This window comes from Echiichthys vipera (assembly GCF_963691815.1).
Source record: "Echiichthys vipera genome assembly, chromosome: 14".
Classification (NCBI taxonomy): Eukaryota; Metazoa; Chordata; class Actinopteri; order Perciformes; family Trachinidae; genus Echiichthys; species Echiichthys vipera.
The window spans coordinates 11,784,033-11,804,773 of record NC_139839.1 but is presented as its reverse complement, the minus strand read 5'-3'; the positions used below and the strand labels follow the sequence as shown (position 1 = coordinate 11,804,773).

The window sequence follows — 20,741 nt, the reverse complement described above, 5'->3', positions numbered from 1 at the left end:
GCTACAATGTAAACAGAACGTGACAGAAAATAATTGTCAAACCAGTCAAAGAAAAATTAAAATATTAATTCAGTAATATATTTTTTAAGGAAAAGCAATACTTTCATTCTGTACCCCTCAAAACGCCCTTGGGTATATTAATCTTTTAATAAAGATTCTACATATTCAATCTTTAATTTTATGAATGAATGATGAAGGTAATCTTTGTTTTGTTTGTGGTTTTTTGGCTGGCACTGTTCTTGCAAAAAAGAAGAAAGAAGCAAAAAGGCACCGCTGGGATTCGAACCCAGGATCTCCTGTTTACTAGACAGGCGCTTTAACCAACTAAGCCACGGCGCCACGTGGTGACGTTTTCGACAGCAGTCTTTATGAATCAAATCCATTAAACAGTAGCGCTTCGCATAAATTTGTTTTATTTAAGGTTCATGTAATAATCTACAATATTCTGTATGTAAATAACTATATCTGAATAATTCTATACATTTAATTCACAAGTCATTTCTCACTATAAATAAATAGCCTATGGCGACCTATTTACTATCAGGTCTTAAATATGTCGCTTTCTTCCAAATATCTTATTATATCGGTCAGCCCAAAAGATAATCAATCATTGCTGCAGAAATGTCCAAATCCGACATATTGATGTCTCCCAAGTCCTGAAAGCACAGATCGGACAGGTCGTCCATGGACTCGGTGCTGGAGAAGCTCTGGTGGTCCAGCGGACTCTGGACGCTCCTCTTGGGTTCAGGATGTTCGACAGAGACTGCGCAGCGAATATCCACAGACTGGGATCCCTGTGCATCTCCGAGGAAAGCCTCAAAATCCTCCGTCAAATCCCAGTCACCAAATGCGCTGTGTGGAAACACCTCATGGCAGTAATCAGTGAAGTCTGGGGTTTGGTAGCATTGGTCATGGGGAACTGCTCGGAGACCCGGTCCTTGAGGAGAGCAGGGCGTAGCTTGATCTGCGGCGACAGGGGATGTAGGTGCGGGCAGGGACATGACCTGACCCCCCAGGATGGTTGAGAGCCTGGTGGACTGAGGTAAACTGGGAGCAGGGTAGCCTGGTGGAGACGGCAGGCTGGGGTTATGGGGGAAAGAATGAGCCAGCTGTGGGAATGGTGGGCTGGGAGTCGTTGTGTAAGAGAACTGATGAAGGTAGTCTGTAGATGGTTTGGGGACTTCTCTGGTTGGTTTCTTGCTCTTGAAATAGCGCGCGCGTCGATTTTGAAACCAGACCTGTTGAAAAGAATAACGTGGTTACTTTTTATGGCACACTGGGGACGTTACGCACTGGGAAAATTACGCATGGAAAGTCTGTGACGCACGTGTCATACCTGGATCTTGGACTCCGGCAGTCCAGTTATAGATGCAAGAGCCTCCTTCATTTTAATGTCCGGGTACTGTGTGACAGAGAAGGCCCTTTCCAGCTCGCTCAGCTGCGCCTTGCTGAAAGTCGTGCGCTTCCGGCGGCGATGGGTGTCCGAGCGCGTCCTGTGAGGAGCATCATGATGCACTGCAGCGAAAGGGCAAAATGTTAGTTATTGCTTATTCGTTCTGATGACCTCTCAGTTGGGATTACAAACATTGTTAGTGCAGACATTAGGCCTAACTAAATGATAGATGATAGATTTATGTCATTTCTATAATATACAGTCATACATGTTTTATACATTTTCTCTACATTTAACTTATCTGATTTCATTTTCCGTGAATTCTATTTCACCTGTATTCTTACATCTACTTCATATTTATTTAACTTCGAGTTGATTGTTTTTTATACTCTCTGTATTTATTTAGCTAAGAGTTTATTGGTTAGCTTATGCTGTATCCCTCGTGTTTTGGTAAGCTGCTGGAAATTAAATGTCCTTGGGGGAGTCATCCCAAAGGGCTCAATAAAGAGAAGTCTCAGTCCAACAAAAATAAATGAGAACATCCGATATTATTTTTTAAACTCAAAACTTGAACTGGTTCCTTTAGTCTTAAAATAATGATTCAGTCACTCACCTCTGCTGGAGTCCTGTGCGTAATGATCGTTGTTGTTCATATCCAGGCTTGTTGTGGGCCAGTAAGGTCCCGAGTAAAGCGTGTTAATCTCAGAACCGCCGGTGAAATCCAACCCAAGTGCCATTGTCCTCTATAGAGTTAAAACACAAACGCTCAGGCGTATGCTCAGGTATGTTTCCTCAGGTCTCCCCTCGACACTGATGAACACTTAGGATGCCACAGGATTTTATACTTTGATTGACAGACACAAAACGACCCCCCTGCGCCCCACCCTCTTGCACATCTCAGTGGATATTGTGAAGCCTTACAAACACGTGCCTTTGATGTGATACTCACCCATTAACGGCTGTCCGGCTAATAGGTGTCTGTTTGATCCCCGGTGACCCATTAATGTGCCCATTTAGCCTAGACGGAGCATGTCCTGTCTTGCAGGAGTGTCATCAGATTAATCTGCAGCCTAAAAACATTTCTAAAATCACTTACATCACTTTAGTCTGTGGATTAATGATTAAATTACAATATTTAAAGTCTACATTTAGGCCTATGGGCACAGGGCTGAGACGAAATGATGGATTTCCAGACTTCCAACGCATTGCAATCATTCATAGTGTTCTCCATAATATACTCAAAATAAAACTCAAATACATTTGGACTCGGTTGCACAAGGCTTATACCATGGCAACAAAGGCACTTTTCAAAGACTTCAGTCTGTGGCACATCCTCTCCTCTACAGATCGTTGCCTCCTGGTGCGCATCAGAAGAACAACACAGTGTGTGGATGGTGAAAGTGTATTGAAGAAGCTGCCGGAGTGTGAGGCTTCAGTCAGCTAAAATGTGTCGAGGTGACAAATTGGGCTACTTTTGCTTCCTGGTCGGCTGCGTTTCCAGCGATCGAGACATCAAAACACCGGATAACGCAGAGTCCGGTGCGCAGCCAGCTCCCAGAGTGCCAGACGCACAGTGCATGGGCCAGACACGAGACAGGCTCAAACAGTTCAGGTGTGGACATGTATTCATTTAAACGGTGCGCTCTGCTTCTAATGCTATACATCAGTTACTAACTTATGTCATACATGTTGTAATCTTGTCCTGTGGTAATATGGAGAGCACGTGATAAGATCTCGCTGAAGATGAGACATTAACTCCGATGATTGGCTCATTAGCGGCACATTGGCTCCTTCTCCCACCAACAATGGACCATTAAGATCATAACTCAAACTGCTGGTGGCCGTCACATGACTAACATTAAGACGATAATATATCGATACCAAACATAGATGGGCTGTCGAAACCGGGTCATGTGCTGCCACAGGGTCACGTGCTGCACAGCCTCTGTGACCAACTGTCAAACAGAAACATGAAGCACATGGTTTATAGTTTGGTCTCCCATCTGAGTGAATAACGACCTCTGAACAGTTCCCATGTTTAAAGCTTGTTAAAGTATTATTTTTTACATCTTTATATCAGTCATATCTTCATATTTAAGTTGGCATAGTTTATAGTTACAGTATTTGTTGCTCTAGACTAGAAGCACAAGGAGAGTGAAAGGTAGCCACTAGATGGCAACATTAGACAGCTTAAGTCTATCTATCTATCTATCTATTTATCTATCTATCTATCTATCTATCTATCTATCTATCTATCTATCTATCTATCTATCTATCTATCTATCTATCTATCTATCTATTTATCTATCTATCTATCTATCTATCTATCTATCTATCTATCTATCTATCTATCTATCTATCTATCTATCTATCTATCTATCTATCTATCTATCTGTCTGTCTGTCTGTCTATCTATTTAACTAACTATTTATTTATTTATATATATTTCTATCTATCTATCTTTCTATCTATCTATCTATCTATCTATCTATCTATCTATCTATCTATCTATCTATCTATCTATCTATCTATCTATCTATCTATCTATCTATCTATCTATCTATCCATCCATCTATCTATCTATTTAACTAACTATTTGTTTATCTATCTATCCATCTAAATATCTATCTAAATATCTTTATATATATTTATCTTTATATCTATCTATCTATCATCTATCTATTTATCTATTTATCTATTTATCTATCTATCTATCTATCTATCTATCTATCTATCTATCTATCTATCTATCTATCTATCTATCTATCTATCTATCTATCTATCTATCTATCTATTCATCTATCTGTCCATCTATAAATGTATGGAAATCTACCTATTTGATTTACTTTATAACCCTTCCATTGTAAACATTTGTTTTATTTACATCCCAAGTCAATGAAATAGAAATTAACTCTAAAGAGGGATAAAAAAAATGTTCATTGCCATTCATAAACCTTCATCCAATGAATATAAATAAATACTTATATAAATGAGGCTCAACAAAGCCTTTATTATTATTATGATTTTGTTCTTAAATTAAATTATCTTATATGTGTCTTTCTATTTTTTTTCATGTTACATGTACAATTATTTTTATTTTATTTAGTTTTCTGTTTTAACTCTATTTACATATTCAAAAATTAAAAATCCAATCAATTCAATCAATATAAAACTACTTTTGCTACGGACTGCAAAAAAAAAAACAAGATGTTCAGACGGTTCATGTTGTATGATGATGCACAAACTAGACAGATACAGCGCGGTAAAGCTGAATATACAGACGGGTGAAAAATTAAAAGAACCCAAATAAAGTGAAGAAGAAATAAAGGACCTGCATGATAGCCTTCTCCTCCACCATCATTAAAACACAAAATGAGGGGATATCTGCCCCTCCAGTAGAGCTAGAGACTTTTATTTTGGAGGCTAATGTTGGTCTAATCACAACAAACAATCATAATCAAAAACATGCATTTCTTTACAGAATTACTCACATTATTTTGTTTTTAAAAGACTTTTGAGTTGAGTTTGAATGAGATTGTGGCTTATTATACTTTAATAATAACACATTTCATTAAAAAGTCAGGGTTCGAATCCCAAAATGGACACAATGGACTGTTATACAGACTTTTCTTCCTTTCTTCTCACTCACTTTATTGTGCAACACTCTTCATCTCTCCTGACCCCTCTATGAAAAAAACCCTCACAATACACAAACTGTCCTTCTCTGTGTGTCTGAATGCTTTGGTTTATACCTCACAAACTCAGGTGTGCACACACAGAAACGCCGGCTTCTGTGTCCACACTCCTCTCTAAGAAATCAGGACTGACACTCAGGTGTGAATGACGCCGTGCCCTCCTCTCCCTCACCTACATCCCTGCGCCGTGCTTCACAATACACAAACACCATCCCTCAGCCCGCTGTTTGATGTGGAAACTTCATCCACATTTCCTGTCAACCTGAGAGATTTTTGGGCCTAATCCCATGCTGTAAAAAAGCCTCTCTGGATCTGAGAAATAGGAGCCGAGTGTGATTCCAGCTCGGCTGCGGATAAAAGAACATCAGACCGTAGGAAGAGAAGGCAGGTGACATGATTTAGTGCAGCTATAGCTACAAAATAAACAGATATTACTGCTCAGAAGGAATGCAGAGGGCAAGGATCTACATTCAGCAGGAGGGCAGAGCAGAAAGTCTGTGAAGCAAATTTAGATTTTAGGCTGGGTCATTTGTTGTTCAATGAAAATGAATTACTTATGCTGATACGTCCAAATGTACATTACAGTAAGCGTATTACTACCAGTGCATCCAGCCATGTATATATACAGCCCAAATATTGCAAAACAATGTAATGCTGTCACATTCAAAACTGTGAAGATTAAATCCAACAGTAGTGTTTGGATGAAAACGGTCGGTGGTGAAGACGTGGACGTGACATGGTTGAAATAAAGATTTTACAGATATAATTTAAAGAAACATTTTTAGATGTAGACTTTTTATTCACATGAAGTTGCACAACTCAAAGAGATCTGACCCACATCAGCTTGTTACTGTTTGTGCACTGCTTGTGTCTGTGTCGCTGCATGCTATCATAACGATATACTAGATGGATAGACGGATCGTGTGCCTATAAAGATTAACATATTAAATAAATAAATAAACTCCTGACTCAGGTCTTGTATTGGCTTTTAGCTTTGCTTCTCTTGGATTTGAACCAGACTGGAGAGATGAGGGGATATGACCCTGAACAAGAATATAGTTCTAGCATTTCCAAGTAAATAAGCCTTCATCATTATGTTTGAGTTCGTGTGGCTGCTGGCATTTGATAACAGAAGCATCCAGACACAACAGAGAGATGAATAAACTGTATATACTATCATTACTGTAATATTGTTATATGCTAGTCTTATAAGTAGATTGCTATGATCTCATTATTTAGGCTATTAGGCTATTTTTACATATCATAGTAGCCTATTTCTGCAGTGACTGATTCTACTAGTGTCTGAATACTAAAAAGTTTATATAGGCCTACCTGATAAACTGTAGCACCAATTAAATGGTTCTGTCATTGGATATAGCCTAAGAATAGCTTTTGGTACTAAGGCCTTATTCACAAAATTTCCCCAACTTTGTTCTACAAATTGTGTCAGGCACAGAAATTTATTTTTTTTAGCTTTTTGCTACGCAACTGAAAAGTTCTTCAGGCATTTTTAGGTCACTTTTTCAATTTTCTATCACAAACTTGGTAGGGCTCTTTGGCTCGTCGTGCAATGTGGTTTGTTTATCTATTATTAATTTGTTGTTTATGTTTGTTGGTTTGCCTCCGAGTTTGGCTCAGACACACAAACTGACAAATGTCCACAGGCTAATTGCTCACAATGACAATGCAAATATGTTCATGCAAAGTCAATGGTAGGTTCACCATGCTCACCAAAGTTTAGCATGTTTGTATGGTGACATTTGCTAAGCACGAGTACATAGACAGGCTATGTCTTGGAGGGGAGCGTACTTATGTTCCCTGCTTTGTCTGTGAGGGGGAACATAGGACCCCTTTTCCCTAAAAAGGTGCAATGTTCCCCGCTTTGTTTGGGACCGAGAGACAGCCGGCCTTTTTTTTAGAAAAAGGCCTGATGTTCCCCGTTTGTCACAGAGAGGGTCCTGTGTTCCCCGGTCTATCATTTTCACAATCAGTGCCGAATTCCCCAGCAAATAGGCTTATGTAGACCTTAACACTACCCCCTCATCCTGCCCCTCACACTAACCCTAACCCTAACCGTAACCTCTGACCCCAACAAAATATAAAATTAAATCGGCAAAGCAGAGCATAGGACCTGGGGAACATAGGACCTGGGGAACATGGGACCTGGGGAACATGGGACCCAGGGAACAAAGGACTCAGGGAACATAGGACCCAGGAAACATAGGACCCAGGGAACATAGGACCCAGGGAACATAGGACCCAGGAAACATAGAACCCAGGAAACATAGGACCCAGGAAACATAGGACCCAGGGAACATAGGACCCGGGGAACATAGGACCCAGGAAACATAGGACTCAGGGAACATAGGACCCAGGGAACATAGGACCCGGGGAACATAGGACCCAGGAAACATAGGACTCAGGGAACATAGGACCCAGGAAACATAGGACCCAGGGAACATAGGACCCGGGTAACATAGGACCCAGGGATCATTGGACCCGGGGAAGATAGGACCCAGGGAACATGGGACCCGGGTAACATAGGACCCAGGGAACATAGGATTCGACCCGGGGAACATCGGACCCAGGGATGACCCCGTCTTTGAGTACTAATTAATAGACCATTTCACAGTTGCATAATTATTCTAAATGTGTCACAGTTTATTTTGCTGTTGCATTTTAAATCATATTTGACCACAATAGAAAACTTAAAAAAAAAAAAATTGATAAAAAACTATTAGATTATGTATTTATTCAGGCATTAGCAGCAGATCCCATAAGTTTGTGTATTTGCTATTCCTCATTCCCTTTTTCTGTGTTTTACAGTCTGTGTACATTTCAATTTATGTGATTAATATTTCTACATTAGGAAATACATTCTTGGTTTTGTGAATAACTCTGGAACATGTAAGAAAAGTCGTGTTTATATTGAATCTTTCATTAAAAACAACAGCTGTTGTTGCAGTGTGGGGCCTCTGTGAATGACATCAACTGAAATGAAGTTGACAAAGACCCGGACTGTTGCCTAGCAATGGATTATATACGGGTGATGGGAATTCAGTCTTTTTTCTGGTATTTAGCTTAAAAACTTTAAACCTCATGGTGGCGTTAGTTAGGACTCATCTTCCGGGGACCATACAAGTCTGGACAAAGTTTCACGACAGTTCATGAAGTACATTTTGAGATATTTAGCCTGAAGAAAAGTGGTGGACCGACCAACTGTCAGTCTAACTGCCGTGATGCTAACGTGGCTAAAGGCTAACAGCAGCAGCGTCGGTTCGGTCCGGCCCCGCCCCTGTGGAGGTGTGACCTAACGGGGAAGGAGAGCTGTGTTTGTCCGCTGCCCGTTGTCCTGCTCCTCTGCTCTGGGTTCACCATCACCGAGGGGGATCTCAAAGACATCAAGCGCAACTTTGATTAATCAGGTAGGAAATAAAACACCTACTTTGACGGATTAGAGGGACATTGTATGATAACTGTAGAATAGTTATGGTTCAGTTATAAAGATCCGCTATGACGCTTAAACATCCGCAATGATCTACCGCGGACCGTGGTTATTGTATATGCGTGTTACGCTGCATATGACTGTGTAGTTTCTCATTACTGCGACTTTAACTCTGACCCAGTAACGCCAGTTGTGATTCCCATTCCCAAGGTCTCCCATTACAACTCTTTTTCTAATAACACATTATCCGTTTTCTGTAAACAAAGAGCACTTAGAGACAGCAGGCTGAACCATTTGGGAGGAGGATCAGCTGCAGATCAATGAAGAGAAGTGGAAGAAGTACTCAGAGCTTTTACTGAACTAAAAGTACTAATGCCACACTAGATAAATAGAAAAAGTCCTGCATTCATAATGTTACTCTAGAAAAATTACTAATACCACACTGTAGAAACAGTAAAAGTCCTGCATCCATAATGTTATTTTAGTAAAAGTACTAATACCACACTGTAGAAACAGTAAAAGTCCTGCATTCAAAATGTTACTTAAGTAAAATTACTAATACCACAATGTAGAAACAGTAAAAGTCCTGCATTCAAAATGTTACTTTAGTAAAATTACTAATACCACACTGTTGAAATAGAAAAAGTCCTGCATTCACAATGTTACTTTAGTGAAAGTACTAATACCACACTGTAGAAACAGTAAAAGTCCTGCATTCAAAATGTTACTTTAGTAAAATTACTAATACCACAATGTAGAAACAGTAAAAGTCCTGCATTCACAATGTTACTTTAGTGAAAGTACTAATACCACACTGTAGAAACAGTAAAAGTCCTGCATTCAAAATGTTACTTTAGTAAAATTACTAATACCACAATGTAGAAACAGTAAAAGTCCTGCATTCACAATGTTACTTTAGTGAAAGTACTAATACCACACTGTAGAAACAGTAAAAGTCCTGCATTCAAAATGTTACTTTAGTAAAATTACTAATACCACACTGTAGAAATAGAAAAAGTCCTGCATTCAAAATGTTACTTAAGTAAACGTAATAATACAACACTGTAGAAACAGTAAAAGTCCAGTATTCAAAATGTTTCATAGTAAAATTACTAATACCACACTGTTGAAATAGAAAAAGTCCTGCATTCACAATGTTACTTTAGTAAAAGTACTAATACCACACTGTAGAAATAGAAAAAGTCTTGCATTCACAATGTTACTTTAGTAAAAGTACTAATACCACACTGTTGAAATAGAAAAAGTCCTGCATTCACAATGTTACTTTAGTAAAAGTACTAATACCACACTGTTGAAATAGAAAAAGTCCTGCATTCACAATGTTACTTTAGTAAAAGTACTGATACCACACTGTTGAAATAGAAAAAGTCCTGCATTCACAATGTTACTTTAGTAAAAGTACTAATGCCACACTGTAGAAATAGTAAAAGTCCTGCATTCAAAATGTTACTTATGTAAAAGTACTAATGCCACACTGTAGACATAGTAAAAGTCTTGCATTCATAATGTTACTTAAGTAAAATTACTAATACCACATTTTAGAAACAGTAAAAGTCCTGCATTCAAAATGTTACTTAAGTAAAATTACTAATACCACACTGTAGAACAACAGCGAGTAGAAGAAAGCTCATTTGAGTATTGAAAAAAATGGAAAACAAAATATTCTGTGGGTTTCCCATTCATTATCTATGGAGCAGCTCCTAACTGTAACTATTCAAGGTCAATGTCTGAACTGCTCCAGAAAGGCCTTAGCTTAACTATCTTGCTGCCCGACGACCTTTCCTAACCCTAACCTTTCAAGGGCGATGCCTAACCTCAACCATCACACAAGAGTTTGGCAAATCTTAGGTTACCATCTAGACATGACCAGACAGACTTACTTCTGTGGTTGAAACTAGTTGGGTAATAATTGGTTTGGGCATTAAAATAATGAAACTGATCGTCAGTTATAGCCTTATTACTGATGCATTGTGCATTTAAATACACACTTTAATCTGTCACAATGCATATTTCATAATCTTTAACAGATTTTCTGTGTAAAGTTCCTCAAAACAAGAATAACTTATATTACAGTGTGTGTGGCCTGTAGTGAACCACGCAGCATGTTTATACAGTTGTAGTTTACAGAACAAAACTGGAACTTTGTCTGACTTTCTTTCACATGCTAAAGAAATCAAAGCCGAAGATGAACAACAACTTGGTCTCATTGTTTCAGAACAGCAGAAAACCACCAGTCTTATTTTCCCAGGATGTCCCGGGAGCAGCAGGCGGTGGCTCGTGCCAGGAAAGCCTTTGAAACAGGCAGATCCAAATCTCTAGAGCACCGGATCCGCCAGCTGAAGAACCTCCAGCGGTTATTCATTGAGAAACAGAGCGTGATTTCAGATGCCGTCAAGAAAGACCTCAATAAGGTGAGAAGTTACAGGCTTCTGTGTTTCTTAGTCTGTGCAAATTGGATTTTTCATCTTTCCAATGCTACGGACTGGTTAAAGCATCTATCACAGGTTTTTACGCCTCCGTGCGGAGGACGGAGTCAAGGATGAACTGATTACGCTCAAGGCCACTGTGACTTCACAAAATGCATTTTTGTCCATTTCTCAATACTTTAATTATGACATTTCACACAAATATCTAATAGGATAAAATGATAGTGTCAGGACATTATGTAAAAGGTCAAAGGTCAACTTCACTGTGACATCATAAAGTTTCTTTCCATTATTCAGCATAATAACTCAGAAACAGAAGGGGAGACCAAAAAGTGGTCTGGAAATTCCTCCACAGGGATCTCACCCTGATACTATGCACTAACATGCATGTGCAGCCGGACTATCTTTCACAACAAACCCCAGAGAAGCTCCGATCGCAACACACACAGAGGGAGAGTCTCTGCTCAGGGCGCCATTACTGCACTATATACTCACATGGAAAATATATCTATGTTCTTAATATCAAGTAGAGTGCCTTTAATACATTGTTATGAAATTCCTTCAATACATTTATTGTGTAAGTCTGGACAGTTTGGATAAAAGTGCGACCTGACTGGTTGGCAGAGGCAAACAACCGCAAGGCAGTAATTCTAGTTTAATCTACACAACACAAGGGTCAGACTTTGTCAGGGACACAACAATAAAGTCTTGGACTTGGACACTGTTGTCCCTGGTGTTCACACAGTGACCGCGACCCCACCCCGGATAAGCAGTTGAAGATGAGATGAGATGAGAGAAAGGCATTCAATGTCTCACATTAAGATAGATTAGAAAATAAGAACTAAACAATTAAAAGCACACAAACAAACTATTGCTCAAAATCTTTTCAGAAAACCAGAATTATTAGACACAAAAAGTGAATGGCCTCTTAAAAGACAAAAGCTGTGAATCTAGTTAAAGGTGTAAATATTAGTGAAGTAGGACGTAGATAAAACACATCAAGATCTCCAGAAAGAAGGTATTCATATTCTAAAACGTTCCTGGGTTTGTAAACAGGCTTTCTAATGAAAACATACAGTGAGCAAAATTCAACATCGGTAACGAACAAGCTCAACATTGTTGTCGTCGCCCCCAGAGTGAGGTGGGGACCCAGCTGTATGAGACTCTGGGCCTGGAGGGGGAGATCAGCCTGGCCATCAAGAAGCTGAAGGAGTGGGCAGCCCCTCGGCCCGTGGAGAAGAACCTGTTGACCATCTCGGACACCGTCTACATCAAGCCGGAGCCGCTGGGAGTGGTGCTTATCATCGGGGCCTGGAACTACCCCTGGGCTGTCACCATCCAGCCGCTCATAGGAGCCATCGCTGCTGGTACTGTTTCGTATGCACCGTGTGAAAGGGCAGTGTGTGTTTGTGTCTGCATGTGTGTGATGTAACAAGGTCACTGTTCACTTTTCAATCTGATTTCACAATCAATTGCTTTTTTTATCTGCATCGCGATATCAACTTAAGCAACGCAGCGATAAACACATCGACAAAGACACTCAGGGATTTTTTGAGTCAGTTGAAATCTGTAAAATATAACTAGCCCTTTTTTTAATGGTGTCTTTTGTGTTCAGTTTGATGTTCAAGAGACAGACAAGACCCCAATCACCATTATCCTGCATAATAAGTCATATAAAGGACATTAAACAATAGAAAGGCATAACATCAACACACAATCCCCCGGCTACAGATACAGATCGCAACCATCATCACAATAAATAATACGAAGTTTATTTCCTGGTCAGGGGAATTAAAACCTTCTATTTAGATGTTGGCTTCAGAAATTGATGGATTGTGACTGTTTTGTCTTTTTTTAAAGAGGATTGGGCAGCAAAACCTGCCACCTGAGGGTAATAGTTCAAAGGTGGTGAAAAGTGGGTGTTTTTTATTTGCTTTAAATCTTGTCTGCGTTACACAGTTCTCTCTCTCTCTCTCTCTCTCTCTCTCTCTCTCTCTCTCTCTCTCTCTCTCTCTCTCTCTCTCTCTCTCTCTCTCTCTCTCTCTCTCTCTCTCTCTCTCTCTATTTTTCTAATCCTACTTTTTTTTACATTTGGTATACTGAAAGCAGCAAAACTGAGTACACTTTATTTTATTTTTTATATTATTTGGCTTCACTTTATTCCAGAAAGTACATGCAGGTTAAGACCAGTGAAATGTTTTTGTCAGAACGATGACAAAATAATTTTCACCTAACTCCCAGCTCTATTATACTTTTCCCTTGAGATCTTATATTTCAGAGGTAAGATAAAACATAAATAAATAAAAAAAACATAAATAAAAAAAGGGGAATAAATAAATAACAGAAAAATAATAGAAACAAATAAATACTGAATACACTTTGATATCTGTCATATTTATTGCAATTAATATCTTTATTGCATATTATACAGAATTCAACAACGGTTTTGCATATTTTCCTCATACAGTGCAGCTCTACTCCCCCATGTAATGAACCTTGAGAAGGCATCTGTCTAATCTCAGACACCACTGTTTGTATTTTGAAACTCAAGCATCAAAAATCCATAAAATAGTATAAGGGGTCTTAATGTAGAGGTTTTAGAGTCACCTCAAAGCTCATAAAACTCTGCTGATCAGTGAACAAACATGCAGAAACCTCCACAGGTCCGTCTCATTTTTGTCTACTCACTACATTCTCAGTTTGTCTCGTGATCATAACCGCTCCAGTTCCTGTTTAATCCAGGCATTGCTCAACATTCTTTACCCTTTTTATCCGTTTGTGACAATGGGTCAAAGGTCGCTCTGTACTGCAGACATGACATAGTTAAAATATTAGCAGTAGATTCAGAATAAAACATGTATGACAACTAACGTGTATTTAAGGCACGTGCAGGTGATCATGTTGGTGTGTGAAGGTACACGCCTCAGCTCGGTTCATTGTTGCTATCAGAAAGGCTCAAAGGATAAGGTCAAACCCTGAGTGGTTCACTCAGCTCCAAGATAACGAGTGAACTCATGAATAATTCACTTCTGTCTCAGAACTTACCCCTGAAGCGCTAGTGTAAATGATGCTTTGGCTCAACTGTCTTCACTTTGTGATGCAAACCTCAGTGTGAAGAGTTTGCTTGTGGCCGTTTAGCATGACACTACAGTATTTTTAACAGTCTTTTGTCTTGTTTCATTATAAGCTCGACTCTTTTGTCTGTTACTCTTCCACGGTGACACTTTTACATATTAGTGCTACGAGAGCTGCTGCAGGTAGACATCTCGTTTGTGTTTCCTTTGGATAAAGTCTCTTTGGACTAAAAACGCAAAGTCATGTCAGGTTGTAGCCCATGTAGTAAGTGTTTGCACAGCACGGACTTTGTCCTTTACTCCAACATTATCAGATCTTGCCCTGTCGTATCTGCCTAGTAGGTCACAAGTCTTTTCTCTTGATTTATTGACTGTAGGCGAAGCATGATATCATCAATCGTAATAATAACAATGAAAGACTAGACCAAAAGTAGCTGTCACCAGCACCTGACAAACAGAGTTACATTAAACACATTTAAAGATTTTAATTATACGCCATTACATTGTACTGTATACAGTATAATAATAACCTTTGACACATAAATACAGTTACAGGTCCAGAAAAAAATGTGTGTGTGTGTCATCAACAAGTGCAACCTGCTGACAGCAGTAGAGGAAAATAGTGTGTTTTAGAGATGAAGAGGAGAAACGAGAGAAAAAAGCAGAATGTAACTTCTGATTCAGTTGTAGCATTTGATTGATAACCAACAGACACCAGGACACAGGCAAATTGGGTGCACATGTTCCCTTTTTTAACATGTAAGCAATTTCTTATCAGATATATATATAAAGAAAATAAAGACATATGGAAAGGTCTTTATTTTTAAGTAAAATGCTGTCATTGTCATAGTTAAAAGGCAAGTTTCAGCAAAGCAGATAGACATAAACCACTGATGTCATAAGTAGGTAATACCTTTGTCCCCCGTACAAAAAGAGCTCTGGTATAGACACCACCTGATCAGCAACAGACACAAAGAAGACACAGTGAACATAGTGGTGAACATAGTGGAGCGCCTGGCAGCAAAACAGACAGAAATTTCCCTCAGGAGTCGTACAGTCTGAAAACAGAGTAAATATTGACTCAAAATGAATGATAATACGCCTAAAAGTTTTCAGGAACCTAACTCAATTTCAGTCATAGAGCAGTTTTATATTTATATAATACTTTCAGGCCCACAAATCATTTCTTGTTTTAACCCCTGTGATATTGTTGGCTCTGTAACTAAGAAACTGTTTGCTACATGTTCACCATATCAACTGAGTCATGATCAATGCTGTGTCTGCTGCCCCCAAGTGGCCAAAAAAGCTATTACACGTTTAAATGAAGGTACTATTGAGTGAAAGAAAAAAGAAATTTAAAGACATTTAAAGAAAAAGAGCAATAATTTACACTAGAGTGGACCGTGTGTTTCCGTCCTGTGATATGTGATGCTTTTGTCTTTTATCCGTCCAGGTAACGCAGCTGTGGTCAAGCCCTCCGAGGTCTGTGTTCACACGGCAAAGGTCATGGAGGACCTGCTGCCGCTTTACATCGACAAAGTAAGGAAGGGGCACATGACATCTATGTATCTGCCGATTCATGAAAGTGAAACAAGACACTTCTGTTGTTCATGAAACATAAGAACGCGTAACTGACACTGAACAGACGATTGTAACATAACATAAACTATACATATAAAAGATAACCGAAAGGCTTAAGGTCAAGAAAAATGTACTTTCCTCTTGAAGAAGTGTTTGTAGTCCATGTTAGTAGCCTTTTTATTCTGCTGGCTCTACGTGTCCTGACGCAGCACCAGATAAATACTGTTGACTTTAAATACATAGAAAAGACCTCATAACAGGTCAGATAAAAGGGTTCGCTTGGCTCTTCTAATGTGACATTAACCGGCAACAAGTTTTATTTTAATCTTTTTTTTTTCTACTGCTATATCTACAAAGACAAAAAAAGACTGAATGTGTGATTCTGTGTCAGGAGCTTTACCCTGTAGTAACAGGAGGAGTGTCAGAAACCCAGGAGCTGCTCCGTCAGAGGTTCGATCACATCTTCTACACCGGCAACAGCATGGTGGGCAAACTGATCATGGAGGCTGCTGCCAAACACCTGACTCCTGTCACCTTGGAGCTGGGCGGCAAGAGCCCCTGCTACATTGACAAGAACTGTGACATAACTATAGCCTGCAGGTCAGAACAATGATTAACAGTGATTTTGCTTAATGGTTCTTCTTTAGCAAAAATCTTTCCCTCCAGTCCTTCTTAAACTGTAGCTGCTCCTTCCTGAGACTCTCCTGTTAACTCTCCCACTACTGTGTAGGCGTGTTGCCTGGGGAAAGTACACTAACTGTGGGCAGACATGCATCGCCCCAGACTACATCCTGTGTGAGCCCAGCATCCAGGACCGGGTCATCAGTGAGGTCAAGAAAGCCATAAAGGTATTGAAGACCTGAAAACACACTAAGAAAATGTATTCCATTGTAAACTTCAAAAACAGGAGACTCTGTCCGATCAAATCAAAGTTGCCAAATGATTAATAAATAGCTTTTGAGTATGTTACAGTATAAAGTCATATTGTTGTAAATTAACTTTTTCAAACTAAAGTGCACCAGAAAAATAATTGATAGAGCGGGTTAATTCAGTATTCTTTGCCTGGATTTGACAAGAATATGTGTGTCGTGATGAGATCGTTTCCTTTGGCAGGAATTCTACACAGACAACCCACAGTCCTGCCCTGACTACGGACGCATCATCAACCAGCGCCACTTCAAGAGAATAATGAACATGTTGGAAGACAGCACCGTGGCTGTAGGAGGAGACAATGAAGAGTCAGACTGCTACATCGGTAATTCTTCCGACAACCAGCAAGTCGTCACATGAGCAGACTATGAAAAGCGTGTATTTGATTAAAAAAAAAATCCGTCTCTGTGTTGTTGTTAGCCCCCACGGTTCTGCGGGACGTGAAGCCAGAGGCGAAGGTGATGCAGGAGGAGATATTTGGACCTCTGCTCCCCATCTTGTCGGTCAGCGGCCTGGACGAAGCAATCAAGTTTATCAACAAGGGAGAGAAACCTTTGGCCCTCTACGTCTTCTCATCAGATGACAAGGTATCAAAACATCAGACACTGCACACATTCAGACACACAGCAGATAATATAACCTACACAGACCTCCACAGGTCGATTCAGAGTAAGGGCATAACATGAATCCTCTCCCTAAAGGTGATAAAGAGAATGACGGATGAGACCTCCAGCGGAGGACTGCTGGCCAACGACTGTCTCGTGCACTATTCTGTGAGCTCTCTGCCTTTCGGAGGAGTTGGTGAGTACAACGGACTGCTCTTTCCAGAAATAGTACTAAAAACAAGTGTTCACTCCTTTTTGCTCATCAGAATAAGATTGGAGTTTATTGCAAAGTAGGTTTTTCACATAAAAGGAATTTCCCTTGGTATTTGGTGCTCACAGTAAACATATTGGCCCTCATTTATCAAACGAACGTACGGCAGAAAAACGTACGTGCGACTATTTCCTGGCAAACTTCGGCATTTATCAATTTGGACGTGAGCGGGAGCTACGATCAAATCTCACATCTGGTCTGAGATCGTGTACGCACATTTGAGCCTGTGTATTTGCGGTGCAGCACAGCAAAATCTGAATAAAACGAATGAAAAAAATAAAAATTGTGGTTGGAACAATTGATTGTACTCATGTGCGTCTGATGGCACCATCCATGAATGATTACGCATTCATCAATCGCCAAAACTACCACTCGATAAATGTACAGGTGATTTGTGATGCCAAGCTATCGCTTTTAAACGTGGTGGCCAGGTGGCCAGGGGACACACATGATTCTTTTATATTTCAAAACAGCTCGGCTCCAGCCCCCCGCAACCCTGACAGGGACATGCAGTTGAATATGAATGTGTAGGCGCGCGGCTGCAGGAATGCGCACTGCAGAGCCAAAGTCATCTCCTCGGTTAGTGGCTACCCTCAATAAATTGCATGAAATCAAACAAGGTATCAGATGATTAACATTTTGGTATGGTCCTTCTAGGTGACAAAGGTTATCCTATAACCCCGCTGGCAAACCCCGCAACAGAGCAGGAGCGCAGGTTCAGCAGTGTGCACACACACACACAGGTCACATTGGAGCGCTGCTTCGGGTTGACTGCCTCCGTTATTCTTTTCCATACAGCGCTTTGATGGGCCTCTTTTATTCCACTCTTAAGACTGACAAAAAGCACAGCTTTATTTTGCTCCATCTCGGATGTCAGGATGCCGATCTCTGTGTCGGAAAAGTGTCTTTTCGTACCAGCGTTTCTCCTCTACATGTTTGACCTCAGTGGGCAAGGCCTCCGAACCAGGAATATTTAAGGGCGTAACATGTTAATGACGATCGAATTCAGCCGCCGCATTTGTCAAGGCCCGCTCATTCGTACGCTGAGATTGGTCAGATACAAATGTTTCATAAATCACATGTGGGTCCTGTAGTACGACCAATTCTGTGCTCAGATCTGCGCCCGTTTTCACGCAAGATTGAAAAATGAGGCCCATTAAGAGGGCGTCTTGTTGAACAGGTCAACTGCAGTCGAGTGCCACAATCTGTCGCCTGTTCGCTCACTTAGTACTACCTGTGTGGCCAATGCAATCCATCAAACTGGAGGCTTATATGTGTTCACACAGTCAAACCTTCCCCCTCTGTTTCCAGGAAACAGTGGTATGGGCTGCTACCACGGCAAGTTCAGCTTTGACCAGCTGAGTCACCTGCGTGGTTGTCTCATCAAGCAGCTGAAAATGGAGGGTGTGAACAGCATGCGGTACCCGCCTCACACACCCAAGAAACTGGGCTGGGCCCGCTTCTTCATCCTGCAAAACGTAGACCTGGGCTGGATTGGGCGGATGATGCTTTTAGCCGTCCTGGCTGTTGTGGCTGCTGTTGTGTTGCAGGTGAGTTACAGAGGAAGAGAGAAACACAACGAAGCGCTGTGGAAGAAATCTGTTGATCCCACTCATAGCTAAACCCTCTTTAAGCATCGACTTTAAGATGGTTGTACAGCTACCTGTCCGTTTTTGTCTATTTTTTCTGCTATTTTGCTTTAGCATTTCCATTTTATGTAACTTTATGCTTCTACATCTACGAGGCAAATATTGTACCTTCTCCTCCGCTACATTTGTCTGACAGCTTTAGTTACTTACCCTCTTGTCCAGAGAAAACCATATACCTCCAAATTTGGTGATTTTTATTTTGAACTGAATGAAGTGTTCCTTTATGGCTTGAGGAAACTCGCCTACATAAATAAAGCTAAATAAAATCTTTAAAAAGCCTTTTTGATCAGATGTAAAATGCGTCGTCACAAAGCTGAAAACATGATAAGTCTTAAGACTTTAGAGAAACTTATTTCTCACTGGACAGCAACGCTACAAATGATGATCTTTTAATACAACGATGGATTGCATTAGACGAAACTAGCCAACTGAATATAAAGGAGTTAAAATTAGCTCAACACAAACATCAGCAGTAAAATTTAACATACACATTGATGCAGATGTAACCGTAAAACACTGAGTATTTACTTTTGATTTTTAAATACGTTACTTAAAAACTTACTTTACTTGTGTTTGCTTTTTTAAACTTTGAAACTAACCTTGTCATGTTTATCTTAATCTTAATTATTGTTATATATATATATATATATATATATATATAATATGTTATGTCTTCTCTATTACTGGCCCCTTACCTTTACAGCGTGTTAACTGTCAATATGTGTCACTGCCCTCTACGGCTGGCAGGAATGCTTTTCACATTGTACACATGCACAACACAAGATACGAACAGGACATGGACCCAGTGGGGGCGAATACGTCACAGCTTACCTCACTTTGCAAGCAGTGTGGATGCGGAGGGAGAAGCAAGCGGAGAAAAGTGATGAACTGATGCGCCTCTAACTGGAGGATATGTTTGTTTTTTTCAGAATTACCTCCTTTGAAAACACCTGCTGCTTCCAGACAGCAAGCATCTTGTTCCCTCGGCCTTTAGGACCAGAGAGAAGAAAGGAGCCGCATGAGTTTCATACCATACCACCAACGAGAGTGTGTGTATCTATCCATTCTGCACAGAAACGCTGTAATACAAGGTTGTTCAGGGTGTTGCCTTAAAGCTGGGGTTGGTAACTTTTATAAAAAATAAGTCTTTATCATGTTTGCTGAAACTGTCACTATATCCTGACAGTATGATATGAAACAGATGCCTCCACCTGGTGCTCCTAATGTCATCTGCAAGATTCCACCGCCACCGACCTACAACAACCAATCAGAGATGAGCAGTGTCAATGACTCCTGTCACACTGTGAGACCAGGCAGCTGTATTGACTATTTCTCACATCAAATGTTTTCAGAAACATATTTGAATCGGCTGTTTAGCTGTAAAACGAGAAAGTCTGTGCCTGAGTCAAAGTTTCTCATTTTACAGCCAAACAGGACGTTAAAACATGTTTCTGAAAACATTTGATGTGAGAAATTACGGAAACACTAACAGAGTCAGGAAATAGTGACAGTTTCAGCAAATATGACAAAGTTCCCTACTTCAGCTTTAATCCTTTTCACATTTCAAATAATACGCTGTAGCAAGCATCTTATTTTAATGAAGGTAATTATTTATTACCATGTAAGGCTCTTACATTGCTACGTTGCATTT

At 40.0% G+C, this 20,741-nt stretch overlaps 2 protein-coding genes across 2 annotated transcripts in view; one reads left to right on the top strand and one right to left on the bottom strand.

Moving 5' to 3' along the window:
• Positions 1-587: 587 nt before the first annotated feature.
• On the bottom strand, positions 588-2,130 carry LOC310956287 (uncharacterized protein; the record flags this gene model as incomplete). The annotated part of the gene is made up of 3 exons (XM_083926470.1): positions 588-1,238; positions 1,337-1,515; positions 2,007-2,130. The coding sequence occupies 3 exons, from the start codon at positions 2,128-2,130 to the stop codon at positions 588-590; spliced, it is 954 nt and encodes a 317-aa protein (XP_083782596.1).
• A 6,276-nt stretch (positions 2,131-8,406) lies between these two features.
• LOC310956509 (aldehyde dehydrogenase family 3 member A2-like) overlaps positions 8,407-20,741 on the top strand; it is a 12,878-nt gene continuing 543 nt past the window's right edge. Inside the window, exons 1-11 of the mRNA XM_083926757.1 lie at positions 8,407-8,513; positions 10,803-10,965; positions 12,116-12,347; positions 15,508-15,593; positions 16,027-16,235; positions 16,366-16,483; positions 16,749-16,890; positions 16,986-17,152; positions 17,267-17,366; positions 18,753-18,991; positions 20,020-20,741. The exon at positions 20,020-20,741 is cut by the window's right edge and continues 543 nt beyond it. Coding sequence (XP_083782883.1) covers positions 10,804-10,965; positions 12,116-12,347; positions 15,508-15,593; positions 16,027-16,235; positions 16,366-16,483; positions 16,749-16,890; positions 16,986-17,152; positions 17,267-17,366; positions 18,753-18,991; positions 20,020-20,034 — 1,470 coding nt within the window. The 5' untranslated portion in view covers positions 8,407-8,513; position 10,803 and the 3' untranslated portion in view covers positions 20,035-20,741. The remainder of the gene's footprint in view (positions 8,514-10,802; positions 10,966-12,115; positions 12,348-15,507; positions 15,594-16,026; positions 16,236-16,365; positions 16,484-16,748; positions 16,891-16,985; positions 17,153-17,266; positions 17,367-18,752; positions 18,992-20,019) is intronic.